General features: G+C 39.9%; 1 protein-coding gene across 1 annotated transcript in view; it reads left to right on the forward strand.

The window, feature by feature from the left end:
• PRTG (protogenin) overlaps positions 1 to 17,731 on the forward strand; it is a gene marked incomplete at both ends in the record, with an annotated part of 71,820 nt that overhangs the window by 17,218 nt on the left and 36,871 nt on the right. Inside the window, 6 exons of the mRNA XM_010017049.1 lie at positions 12,687 to 12,831; positions 13,804 to 13,937; positions 14,256 to 14,393; positions 15,558 to 15,716; positions 16,308 to 16,467; positions 17,130 to 17,377. Coding sequence (XP_010015351.1) covers positions 12,687 to 12,831; positions 13,804 to 13,937; positions 14,256 to 14,393; positions 15,558 to 15,716; positions 16,308 to 16,467; positions 17,130 to 17,377 — 984 coding nt within the window. The remainder of the gene's footprint in view (positions 1 to 12,686; positions 12,832 to 13,803; positions 13,938 to 14,255; positions 14,394 to 15,557; positions 15,717 to 16,307; positions 16,468 to 17,129; positions 17,378 to 17,731) is intronic.

The raw sequence follows: 17,731 nt of genomic DNA on the forward strand, positions 1-17,731 counted from the left end.
AACATTTCCCTCAACATCTTCCTGGTGGTTTTCATTCATGGCCTTAAGTTGGAGATAAATAATGAGCTCTAGAACACTGTGGAAAAGGCAAATAGGTTGCCATTGTGTATTGCAGAACATAAGTAATCTAATAACCAGAGGTATTACCCACTTAGTAGAACGTGGTTATTTGCTTGCAGTATGACTGGGCAAACTGGAAATCCAATGACTGCCTCCTACCCAAGCAGTCAACAACCATAACAAGGTGACTTTCTCTAAAGACAATTTTTTTTTGCTTCTGCTTTCTGCCTTTGCTGGGAGGACTTTTATGGCATGTTCAGAACAAATTTGCAGGATATTTTCCAGGCAAGAGAGTGGGACAAACATACTTGGGGAAAAATATAAAGATTTCTATGACATGGCAATATGATTTTTGTCTGGAAGTCACACTTCTGATTTGTTTCATGTGAAAAGTGCAGGAGCTTTAACCTCTCCCCTCTCCCCTCCCTCCAAAAATTTTCAGATAAAATATCTAATTAGAAGATTTAAGTAATTTCAATAAATAAGCAGTACTGACAGTGCCCTTTGTTACTTGTCTTTTTGTGTGAAGCTTGTTTCTGGTTTTATCCCTGCTGCTCTCAAACTTTAAGACATTCAGTATTTTGCTCTTAGTTACTACTCTCTGTAGAAAGAGTGCTATAGGGGAGAGATCTCTGGGCTGTGTAATGCAGGAGAGGGGCATTTGGTGACAGGGAAATGAGCTGCAGGCATTTGGCCCTTGCGAGTGGAGGCATCTCTTCTTTCCTGTCCCCATGGGAATGCTGAAATGTTGATGTTCGGGGAGGGGGCTGAAGGGCTTGAATTCCCAGCCTCTCTCCTCGGTGTTTAGCAGTGAAATTGTCTTTCATCCTAGGATGCTGGTTCTGGAACACTGAGAGCAAAAGATGGAGGGTGCACATCTCTCTGAGGGATAGCGTTTCTGACAGTCTGAAGACTTACACCACCGCCATATCAGCTTACTCTCATTCATCTGAGCCTGGTGTCAGTTTGCCACTGTATGAAATGAAACGTCTTCCTCTGCCTCCCCCCAGATGTGAGGGAAGGCGCAGGGTAGGCGGCGCGGCAGAGGAATGTGTGGGGCCCCGCTCCTGTCCCGGGATGCGCTCTGCAGTGCTGCCTCTGATTGATGAGCTGGGCAGGCTGAGGTGAAGAGCGGGCACTGCATTCTGCTTGGGGTCTTGTTGTATTTCAGCCAGGAATAGCATTTATTTATTTTTAAAGGTACATGACTGATAAATAGAGGTCTTACCCTTCTGCTGGCATCTGCAGCAAAATCCATTGATCAGAATGGGGCAGCTTTAGTGCTTTCAGTGCTGGAGGCTCTTGTTGCACAGTGCTGAAATTCTTTTCTGTTTTGGCACTGAGTGATTATTACATTTTTGTTCTTCTTCTTGGGGTTGTTCCTTAGAACCATAGCAGTCAGTCTTTATTGTTTTATTTCTATTTTTCTTTGTGATTTTATTTTTAAATGCCAGATTAGGGTAGTTATGAATGGATACGTATTTTGTTGCACAATCCTGCTTGTGTTCTGATCCTTTTTTTTTTCATCTTGTAAAGTGCAAAACTGTGCTGAATGCTCCCCATGCAACAGTTGGGCTATTAAGCTGAACTAATTCTTCACAAAATGGCAGCAACTCCAAAGAAAGGCATCTGTAGGATTAAGCAAAGGTACTAGAAGGCAATCACTTGGCAAACTGTTGAAGGAAAGCAGTCCTTGCTTGCAAAGGAGAAAGTGATGTGTTCTTTCTCCTGAATGCATGCAGCCACACAAGTTGAACAGCTTTGAAGCTGGTTAATGTGGCTTACTGTCTGCCTTTTCTGTACTATTTCCTACATTTCTTGTCTGTAGAAGACCAGAGGAGAATTCCTTGATAAGTGCATTAGCATTTATTGTGCACTTCTGTGGCCACACACTGTTGCCTGAATGATAGATAGACTGAGAAGGGAAAACCCCAGCTGGGATGCCTTCAAAAGTGAAAAGATCAAATCTCTCATGCTTGTTTACAGAATTCAGTGGGGGATGTCAGTCACACCATCAGTAAACTGTTGAGTATATTCTTCTAAGCCTCAATCTTTTATTTCTTTTAAAACACTGCCAGTGTTACATATTACCTCAGGAGTTATGCCTGGTTTCATTGGGGAGGGTGGTAGTGGTATATTTTTTGCCACTTGTTAAATGATTGAGGTGTAGTAAGACAATATGGATGGTTAAGTAAGTAGCTTATACATAGCTGCAAGAGGTGGAAAGCATCATTGCAGTGTCATTAGTTGCTTTGACCAAGGTGAACTGTGAAGACTTGGGTATATTATCCTGCGCTTTCTTCCTTGACCGACTGGGAATGCTGATGCATGCCCCCACGTTGCATTTCTCCTGGATTGTCATCTCAGTGTGGCTCTAAGAGCACCTGATGGGCCAGAGAATGAACAGAAAAATAAGGCTTATGGGTTGATTGTCAGTTAGGATCCTCCTGTTGTTTTCTCTAGCACACTGGTGCTGCCTAGGATCCTATTTATTGTCACAGTTATGTTACTGTCATGAATCACAAGCTGTGTGTCCCAGTGGTCTGAATAAGAGAGGAAGGAAGAGTACAGTCTAATAGACACCTTGCCAAATTGTACATTTCTGTTCCTGCATGCATGTTTCTGCATTGAAGAGATCTTTAGAAGGGTGATTATCCACTCCTGAGGAGCCGATTTGCTTTAACTATTTTGATTTTATTTTTTTTAACATACAGCAGACATGCTAATTATGAACTCATCATGTTGCTAAGGATAATGCTTTCCGAAAGTTAAAGTGAACATACTGCCCCTATTTAGCAAAAGAAAAGAGCATCGTTCGTAAGGCACAATATATCCTAAGATGAAATGATTGCTTTTATCCTTGAAAAAATGGATCAGTATCAGAGACTGCTGGTGTATTGTGTTGCTTATTATAATAATGTTTCATTCACAGTCAAAGATGATACTCTCTGTCTTCGAGACCCTGTCTCCAGCCTTTGCTCTTCTAAAGAGCTCCTGCCAGAGGGCAAGAAAGTTTTGGTTTGTTTTTAATGAAAACAAAACCACATTCGGAAAAGTCAAGATGTACAAGGAAAAGGCTATTCTTGGTTTTTGGGGGGAGGGATTTTTTCCTTATCTTGGCAAGTTTCTTCTCCTTTCCTGTCAACTGTCTTCAATATGCATCCATTTGAGTCCTCCTGTTCTTAACTTTCTGCACTGGGATGTATCAGAAGCTTGTTCACAATAGTTTTGATTCTATATGCAGAGAAGACAATAGACTGCCCTACTTTCTAAGGATATTGTAAGAAAGAAGGAATAAGAGGGTACTGTAGGATCTCCCTAAAGACCTAGTCTACTTGACTTCCAAGTTTTCAGGAAGAGAAAATACTACATATGAAACTGCAGACTGGTCTTAACTTCAAGAAGCTGGTGGTGAAACCTCTGTCTGTGTGTGGCCAGAAACACTTTTACAGGATCTTGTCCCAACCCAAACAGTGGAGAGCTTAGTGATCTTTAGTGGACATACTCAGACTTGGTTATTCCTGTACAGCGATTTTTAAAGTGATCATTTGTCAGCCACTGAATAAGGGCTTTAAAGAAAGGAGCAGGGGGACCTGAAAGTGTTAGAGGAAACAAATGAGATTGCAGCTGACATCTCCAAGGGAACTTTTGTTCAAGGGTGCTCAGGCTGTTGACCTCTTTGCTTCTCCATTTCATTGCCTTTAGATTACAGCATTCTTCGGTACCAGAAAAGTAGTGGCGAGTTTGTGACTGGGCAAATGCTACTTTTTTTGGGGGGGTGTGTGTGTGCAGTCATGGACATTGCTGTGAAAAGATTTTAATGCACAAAGAAACAGTTTTGTGGTGAATTTTAAGTTTGGGATTTGTATATAAAGCTAATGATTTATTTCCTTTTCTCCCTTCTTACCAGAGATTGGAGAGTAATCTGCAACTTAGTTTGGAAACCATTGTCTAAAAACTACACTTTGGCATCTGTCAGGAGGTTGGCAAGAATATGAAAGGGAAGGAAAAATTAAAACATACCATTGTTTTGTCCGTTTTCCATTCTTTTCTCTATTGCACCTCCCTCTCTTTGCTTAGTTTTAGTGGCAGAACTAAGTATATGGTAGGCTAGAAGTAACTGGTTTTGCAATAAGATAACCATAAGTTTCAGCAAACTTTTCCAAATACAATTGGCAGTTTGTTGGAGGCAAAACTGTCGGAAGCTCTGTAAAGGACCTCATGCTTTAGCTTAGCAGTCAGGGCCCTGGAGAAGATTTGTCCAGAGCCAAGGTAATGAATTGAGAACAGCAGAAAGGGCAGATGGCCCAAATCCTCACTCGTTACCTCACCTGGGCTCTCCTTGGTATTTATCAGTGAAAGCTTCTGGTCCCTCCAAAACTCAAAATGTGGTTTTGAGAGGGGCTCGCACACTAAAGCCTCGGAAAGATTTGCTCCTGTCCTACAACTGGCCAATACTATTCTGTGAACTGAAACGTGAGGAGCACATGGTGCAAAACATCAATTTTGTCTATAGGGAATGTCAAATTTTATGTTCAGATATGCCTCACTGTGTGTGCTTTCATGTCTTTCACACTATAGAAATGGGGTGCCTAATCTTACTTGGTTTTTGCAATATTTAGACCCTCGTTTTGTTTGTTTAGGTTTGTGTTCTCAGTTGAGGTATTGGCATATTTTGCACTCGTCAAAAAAATTGTGTAAAGATTATTAAACCAAACCTGAACAACTCACTTCCCTTTCAGTCTTCCTTCTTCCTTCCTTCTTATCCCAACTAAGCAAATATGTGTGAGATTTCTGGAGTAATACAACATCTAGAGAATTGAGAGGGCACCGTATTTTCTTAATAAAGGATCTTTTATCTCTCTAAGGTAAGGCCCTGTCTCAAAGCCTGTTGAAGTCCCAGATAAAACTCCTGCTGGTCAACAGGTTGACAAAAATGAAGAAGTAGGTGTCAGCAGTTTTAAATGTCTGGCTCTCAAACCTTCTGGGTTTGTGAACATGAAGTGCACAGGTGCCAGTAAGCTATGTCAGTAGCTCCCAAGATGTCATCTCATTTTGATGAAATCTATCCTTTGGCTTAGGGGGAAAAAAAAAAGGTAGGTAGGGAAGAGGAACTCAAGTTGTAGTGCTAAGCTAGTGGCTCCTGAAGATGCAGCTCTGTGATTTCCCACTCTGCAGGGTTTTCCAAAACATCAGAATAATGATCACAGTAGAATGACTGTATTGTGTATGAGCTGTAATTCCAACCCCCCTTCTTTAACATGTTAACATGCCTGCTAGGAGATTTTAAATGGCAAATGGTTAAGAAAAAAATCATTGGGATAGGCAGATTAATAGATGTCCCATATCAATTATTGATGATGTCAAATCAATGTGGCCATTTCAGTCTCATTTAACCTCCCAATTATTTGATTGTAATGCTCTAATAGCCTGAGACTGGCATCCTTTTTCCATACAATTCTGAACCATTGTCTTCAAAACTGCTGCTATGGTGTTCATCCTATCATAGTCTAAGAATTTCTTCGTATTGGTAAGGTCATAGAGGACCATTTCTTCATCTTTTGGTTTTCATTTTCGGGAAAGAGAATTAGTGTATTAGGTTTATCCTAGAAATATGCTAAACTCAAAAAATATCTGCGAAAATAAACAGTGTAATCTGTTTCACAAATAGTATGGTGATAGGCTAAATGTTATCCGGCTTGCTGATATTTCCAGTATACACAGCAGGCTGTGGGGTTTTGTTCTCAGTGTTCCTGAACAATGTAGAGAGAGTTTATTAAAAAAGGGAGCATTATTTGCAGTTCTGTGATTACTTTTCATTTCAGTGTAGACTAAAGGAATACTCGGATTTCCATTTTTGTCCCTAACAAGAATTCTTCATGGAAAAAAAAAAAAAGAAAAGAATTTAAACTTAAACCTTTTGCTTAGTTGCTAAAGGGAAGGTTTTTCTTCCTCAGATTTCATTTCAGTAAGTCAAGGAATAAGCATTTCTTTTAAGGAAGTTTCACTGCCGCTTTGTGTGGTTGCAGAGGCACTTTTCAAAGCTATCACTGAGGAAAACCTGATTTTTCTGAGGTATTGGCAGTATAGATTTAGAGTTAAATGTGAACAATTTTCATCCTGCCAGCACCATAGATCTGTAGAACATGGGCTTTTTGTCTCATGCAAAAGCTCTGTGTGAGCTGTTGACTTGCATGTTCAGATGTTTCTGAGGAAAGATACTAACGAAGAATCTGCAAATTACTGAAGAATTTCTGTATGTAGAAATACTACCTTAAGTGCCAACCAAGCCTTGCTTTGTAGCAATGTTTGTAGTAAAAACTCTACACCTGGCTATAAGGACTTTTACACTGACAGGATACTGTGGTTTGAGGAGTCCTTTTATTTATGTAACACTACTGTTTGTTTGATTCCATCTCTCTCTTGTTTGCTTGGTTTTGTTTCTCCTTGTCTATTTTGTTCAATTTTATTTTCTTTAAACAGGAAATGTATTCATTGGGTGCAGTTAGGCTGACACTTGCGAATTTTCTCTGACAATTTTGATCCTACTCACTTCCCCACTGACCCACAACACTGCAGGTTCTCAGCTTTTGCCGAGCAGACAGTGCCAGTCCCTGCTAGAATTTAGAAATCTCTGATGGCCATACTTTATATGAGCACATCCACTATTTTATATTCATATTTAGTAGTAACTGAAGATGTTCAGCATCAGAAGGGCTATCCTCCTCTTCCCAACGTAGTTGAAAGGTATTTGTACCTGTTGATCATCTTGTCACTTTCTTCTCTGAAATAAGTTCATCGACTTATTGCTCAAGGAAGTTGTGAATGCTCCAACCCTGGAGGTGTTCAAGGCCAGGTTGGACAGAGCGTTGGGCAACATGGTTTGGTGTGTGGTGTCCCTGCTCATGGCAGGGGGGTTGGAACTAAATGATCTTAAGGTCCTTTCCAACTCTATGATTCTATGATTCTATGACTCAGTTGGCTTGAAAAGAATGGAGATGTGTAGGGATGCTGACAGAGCTACTCAAATGCATGAGCTGTTGAATAGCAGTGTAGAAATAAATAGTGGTTCCAGGTGAGGCTGAGCAGTGGCACACCTCACCTGTCTGTTTTGCCTCAGGGGATTGTTTGCTGACTGACTCATGTTCTACTGAGGGGTGCTTCTGGCACTGACTCCTTTCTTAGATATCCTTTTCTTTAGGTAGCTTCATTATCTTATCTCCACAGATTTTAGGGCCTATCCATGTAAAATGTACTACACTGATAAAGCTCTGAAGAGCTAAGAAAAATGAAAGGGGTGTGGGGGAGTGACGGGATCTTTACTGTAGCATTTGATGTGAGGAAAGTGGCAGCAACAGTTATTGTCCTCAGGCAAGGAAGTGATAGCCCAGGTACCCCTTTTGCTAGCATTTGGATCCCCTCCCTTACTTGCCTGATCCTTGCTAATAAATTTCCCTTTAGCAACCTCTCCTGAATTTCCCATGGTAAAGCTAATGTCTCTTCCTGCTTTTTGTGTTCTTACTGATGAATGACAATTGTCGCTCCCCATCCTCTCTAATATCTCCTGTGTGTATTTGTAAGAATGTCATTTCTCCCTTCAGTTTCCTTTCCCAGGGCTAATCAGGTCCCAGCTCTTCAAATCTTTCCTTAAAGGCCAGGTGTCTTTTCACCTGAAATCTCATTTTTATGCCTCACATTTTAAAAATAATAATTCTAGGTCAAACAACACTTGATTAGACTTTTAAGGGTGAATGGTTGTGGTAGCACATACGGAACACCCTTTCACAGTAATCCCTTTTCACTTAGTTATGGAAAACTTTACCCATATTGCTCCATTTGGGTGACATTCCCCTCTGAACTCTATGTCCTAAGGAGAACTTGAGCTCTGAAATACTTTAATTTTTACTAGCATCTCCTGGGAAACTCAGCAGAGATCCTCGCGTTAGATCACTAGACAACAGCTCCAGCTCTGTGTACTCCAACTGCTTCATCGGAAATGGGGAGAATAGCTCTGTGTCTGTAGTTTTGCCATGTATCTGGGTGTGTCAGTACTCAGCCAAAGGTTATTTCCAATCCATATTCAGACCAGAATGTGCCATTTGAGTAGCACACCATTTGGAAATATGTATCTATGTAGCCGAATGGCATGGCAGAACTCCTTTCAAAATCTGTTTTAAGTTTCACTCCTGCAAGGACTGTGAAAGCACTGAACTCCAGGGAAATACATGCAAATTGGCTTTGGTGCTAAACTCTAATAAATATGTATATTTGTTGCATTTTTAAACACTGTTTCAGAGAGAGGGACAGAGAGAGTGCATCATGAAAACTAGATCAAGAAGAGAAAATTCAGTATTAGATTTGTCATGTGCTGAACTGAAATGCATTTCTTTGGAAAAAGCCATAGCTTTTCTTTAACATACAAGTTTATTCTTCTCAAGTGAAACCTCTTTACCTGAGAATTAAAAAAAGGAAAAGATTCTTGTCTTTAGTAGAAGGGTTAGGGGTATTGTGTAATTCCCAATAGTATTAACACATAAGTTCTACAAATGGCATTATGCACTTTTGTCCTTTCCACCTGAGCAGTTCATTTATCTGAGTGGCCATTATCTCTTGAGAAACACTTAAGTGGTTGGTAGCATGTGCTGGAGAGTTTCCCAATATTTGTTGCATTCTGGTTAGATGAAACTCAGTTCTGTGCTACTGCTTCAGTTCAGGGGTGATTTCAATTCAGGGGTTTTATCTTCAGTTTCTTTATTATGCAGTTGCAGTCCAGACGCAGGCCAGTGTCAGCTGCGATGAAACCAGCGAGCTTTTACAATAATAAACATGTGCATTATTGGAATTTCCTCTTAAGAAAGCTCATTGAGAAAATCACTTAATGACACAAAGTGTGTGAGTAGGAAGTGCAGCATGTAAGGGAACAAGTCACCTAGGTGGACTTGTGGTTTGAACGAGCTTCAGGACTTATTTCAGGAGTGAATGAAATGGGGGGTGTTGTGTTTCTTTTTTGTTTGTTTCTCTTTGTTTTAATTAAAGTGAACAAAGGAGTGCTGCTGTTGAAACAAACAAAAGATGTGAGGGATGAGCTTCAAGTTTGGCTTTTTTGTACCTTAACAGTTAAATCTATATAAACCTGTTTAGGTACAAAAAACCTTTTGCATGCACGCAGGATACTATTCAATCCATGCATGGTGCAGGAGACAAAGCAGTGTTTCTGTAATACTTAATCAGCATGTGACAGCAAGTAATCATTTGGGGTTTTAGCCTGTGGGTATTTGCCTCAATAGTAAATGAGAGAACTTACGCCAGTGCTGAACTCTGATTTCTCTCAGCATAGATAACTTTGCTGGACGGAACTGTGTTTTATGCCATCAGAGATACTTATACTCAAAAGTATAAGTATAACCTGTATAAACACATGTTCCCATTGCATAAATTGCAGGAAATAATAAGTAATAAAGTACATAAAGGAATTTATAGAACTATATAAAGTTTCTACCTATTGTTTTCTTCTTCTGTAAGCAGTGTTTGGTATCTTGCAAGTTAAAAAGGATGGGAGCATCAGCTTCTCAGAGTAACATTAATTGTTTTCTTTTGGCTATAAATCTGAGAACAAAATGATTGAATAGACTGCAGAAGAGGGGAAAAACTCAAATAAAAAGGCACTTACATTTATTGCATTTTGCAGGGTTGGTTTTGGGAACAACGTATGTCTCTTGAGACTTTGTTTCTTATGCATTTTATAGAGCTCTGGCCTCTTAACAGCACTGCTTTAATGACTTTTTCTTGGGGTTCTGAGTTGGTATCAGCGCTTGCCATGAAAACAAGCCTGTTACAAAGAGGTCAGATTTCACGAGACAGCAATAGACTTGTAAAAACAGATTTTACTGGAACAAATAAAGTCAGAATTAAGAAGAAACCAGAGATTTGCATGAAGAAACAAGATACAGGAGGAGCAAGTATTGAAGTAAGCTGATAAACAATGTGTAAATTTAGATGAGATTTAAGTGGGGATTTTTTGTTTCTAAACCCACATTTAGTTAAATTAATGTGTTTTTTCTGAATATTTTGTGCAGTTCTCCATAGTTCTGACTTTTGCTGTCTTTAAAGATTACTTTTCTGAGGAAATAGGTTGTTGATCAGATGGAAAAAATGTTCTTTAAATACCAGCTTCAGTTAACAACTTGGATTGGATTTTCCAGATAGTGCGGCTGAATCTGTTCTTGCTTGCTGTGATGATGGTATTTTGTATTCTGTGAAATACTACTTTTCCTCAATTTCTTCTGTAGTTTCTTACAGTCTCATTTCTGTCTTTAATCTTTATTTATTTTTAGAAACTCTGTTAAGAACAGCACTAGGGAAATACTATTCTGACTTAAGGTGAACACGTTGTCTATGTAGGGAGGGATTAAAACAGAGAAGGAGGGAAGGGAAGAAGCAATAAAAGCCTGGATGCTTCCCCCCTACCCTATTGTGGAAAACTACAGGAGAGTCTGACTGCATGGAATTCAGCAGAAAGCAAGTCCAGAAAGTTTAGTTACAGGAACAACCTGGTATATGTGCACGTTATTTGACTTGTACTGAGTCTGTTCCCTGAGATGGAACTTTTGTAGGTAGGCAAAGTACTATTAAATCTCTTCTTTTCTGATGATGTCTCAGCAATCAAAAGAAAATCTGTTTGAGGAGAGAACTGTTTTCATGTCTCTCCCCAACAGGCTTTAATGTAAGACTTAAGACTTTTAATGTTGTAGTGTCTTTATGCAAGTTGTGGGGTTTGGTGGGTTTTTTTTTGTCTTTGTTCATTCTTGAACTTGGTACTACGCATAAGTGAAAGAAAGAACAAAGGCTGGAACATAGGGAACTGGGTTAAATGTTAAATTCTGCTGGTGAGAGGGGCTAGTTCTGTCTGCAGTGAAGGTGGGTAGGGAACAGACTGCAGAGCATGCTGGAACTGCAGGGACCTCCTGCCAAAAGCACAGGACTGGTGATAAAAATGGATACCAGGAGTATCTCTGCCTGCATCCTGGGAGCCTGAGTCACGTTTGAGGTGTCCAGCAGCCACAGTGTTTGTATCATGTAGCTGCAACTGCTCTCAGGTGATCTTGCTGGGCGAGGTGGTTTGGTTGACTTGTTAATCACAGTCTTTGGGAGGTCTGTCCACAAAGCTGCAACATTTTCACTCTGCTGGTACCATCAGGAATGCTCATTCCTGCAGTGCTGATGCAACTACAGGAATGCAGTGCAAAAAATGGATTCATTCTGACCTGGGAAGTAAAATAGGTGTACTAGGTAACAGGAATCTTTAATAGTTATGTAGGTAGACCCATGTTAGGAGTTAATTTGTGCATGGAGGGGAAAGCAATCAGGTGATGTCACTGTTCCTTCGCACTCCAATATTAATCTATTGTTGCTATGCAGTAGTACTAAAATGACAGAGGGGAGCAACATTAGTTAATATGCTTGGTCTGTATCAGTACTGTATGTGTCCTCTATGCATAAAGGCATTATTGAGAACATGTTAGAGTAAATAGGATGAAAAACTATTTCAATTAATAAATAAAATAGAGGAATTGTTTCAACACTAAACTTGAATGGTAAGAGATGGTTAACTTACTAATGTTGGTTTATCTGTATAATTTATATAATATTCTGTTTAATTTATACAAGAGTAGATGTTTATTTGAAATCTGATTATTTTTAAAAAGAAAAACAACCAAGTCAGTACCATTGAGCTTATGTAGAGATTGTTCCCTCTGCAATTACAGGGGGTGAAACTGAGTGTGGAATTCTTTGTGTTGTGACTTAGTCAAAAGGAGTTGCCTCTGAAGAGTTGTTCTTTCTGTTACGTTGTAAGCAGCAGTAAATAAGCAATTAATTAAAGGGTTTTGTATTCCTTCCCTTTGGCTTCTATTTTCTGAGCAAAAAAATCCAACTACTGATCAGTTTCTTAGGTGGCTGTTAGATGTAACGTATTTATTGATCTGCCACTTCAGTTGGCTCAGTTTTGTGAACTCCTTAACTTGTAAATGTGCAAAATTGTATTGATGCTCTGTGCATCAAGCATCTGCTTGATGCCCACTTGAACTGTTGGGATGAAAGTGTTCTTACATGATTAAACTTACTTTGAGATCTTTTTTGGGTTTAATATATTTTTCATATCTAACATGAATTTGTACAGTTCTGCAGATGCTTTTACTAAAGTGAGTGTTATTAAAAGACTAAAATATGACTGTCAGGAACCAAATGGTGTTTTGGAAATTGTGGTGGGGCCAGTCCCAAACTAGTTGACATAAACTTCATTATGTTTGGATATGGATATGATTTTTGTCTGCGTGTCAGTCTTTCTGTATGTGTAATTCCATTTGAGAATGTCATATTAATTTTCATGGAAACGTTTTTTACTGAATTAGGTTAAAGCAAAGTTACTTTAAGTAACCTTCAACCAGTGAAACCATGCTATTGAGCAAAGCTGACGGGGTAATTAGAGCTGTCTTTGCATGTAGAAAAGAGGACTGTATGAAATATTTCTGGCTATTTTTGCAAGTTGATCAATGATCTGGAATTTGGTTTAGCCAGGAATTTTTCCTCACTTTAGTCTTTTAAATTCGATGCTCTCTTATTTTTAGCCATTTCTGCATTCGAAGTCCAGCCACTTTCAACTGAGGTCCAAGAAGGTGGAGTAGCTCGATTTGCCTGTAAAATAACAGCAAACCCTCCTGCCACTGTGACATGGGAAGTGAATCGAACCACTTTACCTTTAGTCATGGACAGGTATGGAGAGTTACACGTTTTAGAATGTCATTTCTTTTCTGTGATAATTTTGAGCCTGTTACAAGAAGAAAATCCGAATACTTGCAACTCCATTTTCCATGTGTATAGTATGTCAACTATTAAAATAGCTAGTGATAGTTGTTAATGAATTTTTAAAGAGGTGTTACGAATGCAGACCAGAATCACCTGCTATTGTCTACACCGTAATCACTGACCTATGAACTGTTACTGGTGAATTTTGTATGCAAGTCATCCTCAGGACTGTGGCATACAAATATGTGGGCTTTGGCTATGGGGATGATTTGAACTAGTGGGATTGCTTTTGCAGAATTGATACTGAACCTGTTTTTCTTTAGAGGGCCAATAAAGAATTATATGCACAGCAAATGGAGTTAAAACACTTCATGCTAGGGAAATTCTGCACAGGGAGACTTCTTGAATTGATTAATTTGAAGCATACAGCCTGTTCTCTGCTAGATTCTTTTGCTTTCCAGGTTGTATTCATTGAACTTACTCCCATCCTTCCTGACATGTAACTTTTGGTGAACATGTCTAAGATACCTAGCATGCAAAGGAAGGTGAAAAAAGGAACATAAAAATTGAAAGCATAGGTGGGGTTTTGGGAATCGTATAGCACTTACGCTGGTGTATCAGAAATTGCTGCCAAAAATCAGCCAACCTGAATAGTATAAATGGAGTAGCTGGCTAAAGAAGGCTGGGATGGTTGCTTCTGAGGGTGAGAAGGATGTACTTGTCGAAAGGAAATTCCTCTGCTCTTGTGGTGGTGCTGGGGGGAATACTGCCTGTAGTTCAGAAATGTGGGGAGGTGAGTCGTACATAGGGAATGTTTTTCAGCCTCCAGCCTGCTGTTCCTAGGTCAGCATAGGCTGTTCATAAATCAAGTGGTTACTTCCATGCTGGTAATTGCTGGCTGAATGTTCATCTACGTGTCTTTTTTGATTTCTGTGACAGGATAACCGCTTTACCTACAGGAGTTCTTCAGATCTATGGTGTTGAGCAGAAGGATGCTGGGAATTACCGATGTGTTGCCACAACAATAGCCAATAGACGTAAAAGCGCTGAGGCAGTGCTGAGTGTCATTCCAGGTACTCACCACGGGAGATTTTTTTTCAGTGGCATTAGATTCTTTTTTACATTATAGCAAAAACACTTACATGCATTGAAGAGCTGTTACTGACCTCTGAACCACTTGCCCAAATAATAATTTTGCTTGTTTGTGTCTTCTGGTTAAAATATTGTTCAGTATACGTTGCCACAGTTACTGAAATAAGGCTTTAGTGTGAATTTAATTGTAAGCATCCTTAAAAAAAAGTCATGTTTTATTTCATAGTTAATTGAGGTTTTGTTTATTGTTCTCACTTTCTTTGATTTTATTTTTAAATTATTTTTCCTCCCCTCCAAAGCCTCAGACTTGAAGCCTTTTCACAAGCCATCTATAATAGCTGGTCCTCAAAACATTACAGCATCTCTTCATCAAACTGTCATACTGGAGTGTGTAGCCACAGGGAATCCAAAGCCAATCATCTCATGGAGCCGGTTAGGTAAGTCTTAAAATTACAGCATATGACCTTCAGCCTGTGGAGAGGAAGTGAAACTGGAAAGAAAGGATTTCAGCAATTAGGTGACTGTTCTGAGGCTTTGTGTAGTAGGTAACGATTAGTAGGTTAGGGTAGGATAAGTGAAACACTCTCAGTTGCATACTTCATACTGTTGTTAAGAAGCCCTGAGGTTTTCTGAGGCTTTGGACTTGGTGTTTCTGCTGTCAATCCTGCACTGCCCCCAGCACAGTGTGTGGATAGTGCCAAGTAGGGTGGTGACCACCAGGGATCTGTGACTTGGAATAGAATCAGTGGTGAGCTGGGACAGGTTGGAGTGGTTGCATCCTATGAAGCAGTCCTGTAAATGTTTTTCTTCCTCTTAGAAGCACTGTGTGAATGTGATCTGGACTTTGTGTTAATGGGCAATTTGGACCATGGATAGGTGTTGTCAAACCCCAAGTAGTCTGCCTGGAAGGAGAGAAGAGAGCGAATGCAATAAGAATAGTAACATTCATCACTGCATTGCATTCTTCCATGAAAACTACCTCTGTTTTTATTCTCACATGTACCTAAATGTGAAAGTTACGAGTGTACCTGTAGAAGCAAATAATGAAAAGTTTTCCTGCATTTTTATTCCTAAAAGTGGGAGAAATAGACATCTCTTTCCTGGTTGATTCAGTGGCTCTTACAGACAAAAAAGTAGGAGAAAAGTTACCTAACAGTTACAGAGCACTTGCTGTGAAAATAGAAGAAAATATTTGGTAAGCAAGTATACTCATTTTATCCCCAGCATAATTCAGAAGGAGATAGATGATCCCTGTTTGTAAAGATGATGAGGATGCTGGTAGTGAGAAACTGAATCATAGTGTAAGGCAACTGGGGAGGATAACTGGGAAAATGGCATTATGGTTTAGCTGTGGTGGTGAATTTCAGATATAAATCACTTAGCAAGTGGTGAGACCCAAGCATCTGAATGTTAGATTACTGGAGCGAAGAGCAAAGCAGATGCAAAATGGAAACCTCTGGAAGCTCATCTGTGATTTCCCTTTCTCTTTTGACTTTGAAAGTCTGATCTATGCCATTACTGCCCAGGCAAGCCTATCTAGGTAAGTTATTTAGACACATTGAACAGCCTTGTAACCACACTTCTTCCACTCTCTCACATAGACCATAAGTCCATTGACGTCTTCAATACCCGTGTCCTTGGAAATGGGAACCTGATGATCTCTGACGTCAAGGTGCAGCACTCAGGTGTTTATGTTTGTCGAGCCACTATTCCAGGCACACGGAACTTCACAGTAGCAATGGCAACTCTCACTGTTCTGGGTGAGCCTGCTTTGACTTCTGCAGTGTATTAACATCTTGTGTGTGTCTTGAGCTGTGCTATGTACTGGGTTGAATTTTTATGTCAAACATCAAGGGCTGTAGGGAGACTGCAGAGATGAAACAGATCACAGACTGCAGAGATGAAACAGATCACAAAACTGTGGCTGCCTTCTTCTGTCTGTTGACTTAGATGAGAAGTCAGAGACTCAATGTGTGAGTTATAAACTAGCAGTTCAGTTGCACTGGGAAATACCCAGGTGCAGTGTTTCCTCTGGGAAGACAGAAATGAATCCTGTAACAAAGTAGAAATATGTAATATATAGGTATGCTTCATGAGCAGTATGTCGTAGGCTGGAGTTCGATTTGTTTGTATTCATAAATGCATGAACAAAAATGTGTAGAAATGTTGCTATCTGTGCAGATAGTATGGATCTTTAAGCAAATATGCTTTGCTTTCTGCATGGGTGTATGTGTATTTGAGTGGCCTGAGAAGAGGGGTTTGTGTGTGGAAAATTCATTGTTATTCTGACTGTCCTTGCATTTGTGGGGGCTTGATTTTTATTTTTTTTCCCCCTTGTTTCTTGTCTGTAGCTCCACCTTCATTTGTGGAATGGCCCGAAAGTTTAACAAGGCCTCGAGCTGGTACTGCTCGTTTTGCTTGTCAGGCAGAAGGAAATCCTGCCCCAAAAATTTCATGGTTAAAAAATGGAAGGAGAATACATTCCAATGGTAGAATAAAAATGTACAACAGGTAAGATTACAATTGCTGTATGAGAACTGTGCTAATGATGTGCTACCAGGTGATGAAATTCCAGTAACTAAATGTAGCCAAGCATGATATAACTCAAGTAAATATGAAATTGGACATTAAAGGTAGTTATGACGTAGTTGTGGACGTTTCCTTTGCAGAAGGAATGCAGATTAGTCAATACCTAAAATCCTCAGCAAAGCTTTTGTGATCACTGCCTTAAATGGCAGAAGGATGGGAGAATGGATGGACCTGAAGAGTTTCACCACAGAGTTGTTTGGGATTTACAGGAGTATAGCAAGAGATAAGATCTTGACAGTTGTTTGAAGCCCCATTTTACTACTTCTGTAGCATAAGCAGCTCATAATAAGGAGTTGATTAAAGAATGACAGCCGTAAGGTTCTGCTTTTTGCAGGTGGGGAATAGATTTACAGGTTTGTTTTCACTGTGCCTGGCTTTGCATAAGCATGTCAGATTTTGAGGAACACTTCAGGTTGCTAAATATAACAGCTGCACATGAATTTCTCATAGAAAAGTTTGTGGCATGTAAGGCAGTTATACTGAACTCATGAAGCAGAGGCAAATATAACTGTTGTTGCATTATGTAGAGCTAAGTTTATCCAAGATGTGAGCTTTTTTCCCCTTTTTCTTCTTTTTGGATTCAGTAAATTGGTGATAAACCAGATCATTCCTGAAGATGATGCCATTTACCAGTGCATGGCTGAGAATAGCCAGGGATCTATTCTCTCCAGGGCCAGGCTTACTGTAGTTATGTCAGAAGACAGACCCAGTGCACCTTACAATGTCCATGCTGAAACGATGTCAAGCTCAGCAATCCTGCTAGCATGGGAGAGGCCAGTGTACAATTCAGACAAAGTGATTGCATACTCGGTACATTACATGAAAGCAGAAGGTAAGCAGTTTGATTTAAATACTGTTTAACTGCATGTATGTGGTGAGAGCATGAATGCCTGTGCGATGACTCCAATTTGAATGGTTCATAACGAGAGCTGCATCAGAGCATGCCAGCATATAAATGCATGTTGTAATCAACAGGCATGCTTGGGAAAAAATGCTTTTGCCATATCATCTCATTTATGGAACTGAGTGTTCTTTCCACTCACCCTTGTCTGATCGCTCAGGTGAGCAGATTTTGAAGTTAGGGATGAACTGCAAAACCTGGGGCCTCTATACTGCTACCTGGGTTTCCCTCTGTCCTCTGCAGGAGCTTCTGCCTACTCTCTTCTTGTGTGCACTTGGCAGGGAA

Source organism: Nestor notabilis, unplaced genomic scaffold (assembly GCF_000696875.1).
Source record: "Nestor notabilis isolate BGI_N333 unplaced genomic scaffold, ASM69687v1 scaffold29496, whole genome shotgun sequence".
NCBI classification, from domain to species: domain Eukaryota; kingdom Metazoa; phylum Chordata; class Aves; order Psittaciformes; family Psittacidae; genus Nestor; species Nestor notabilis.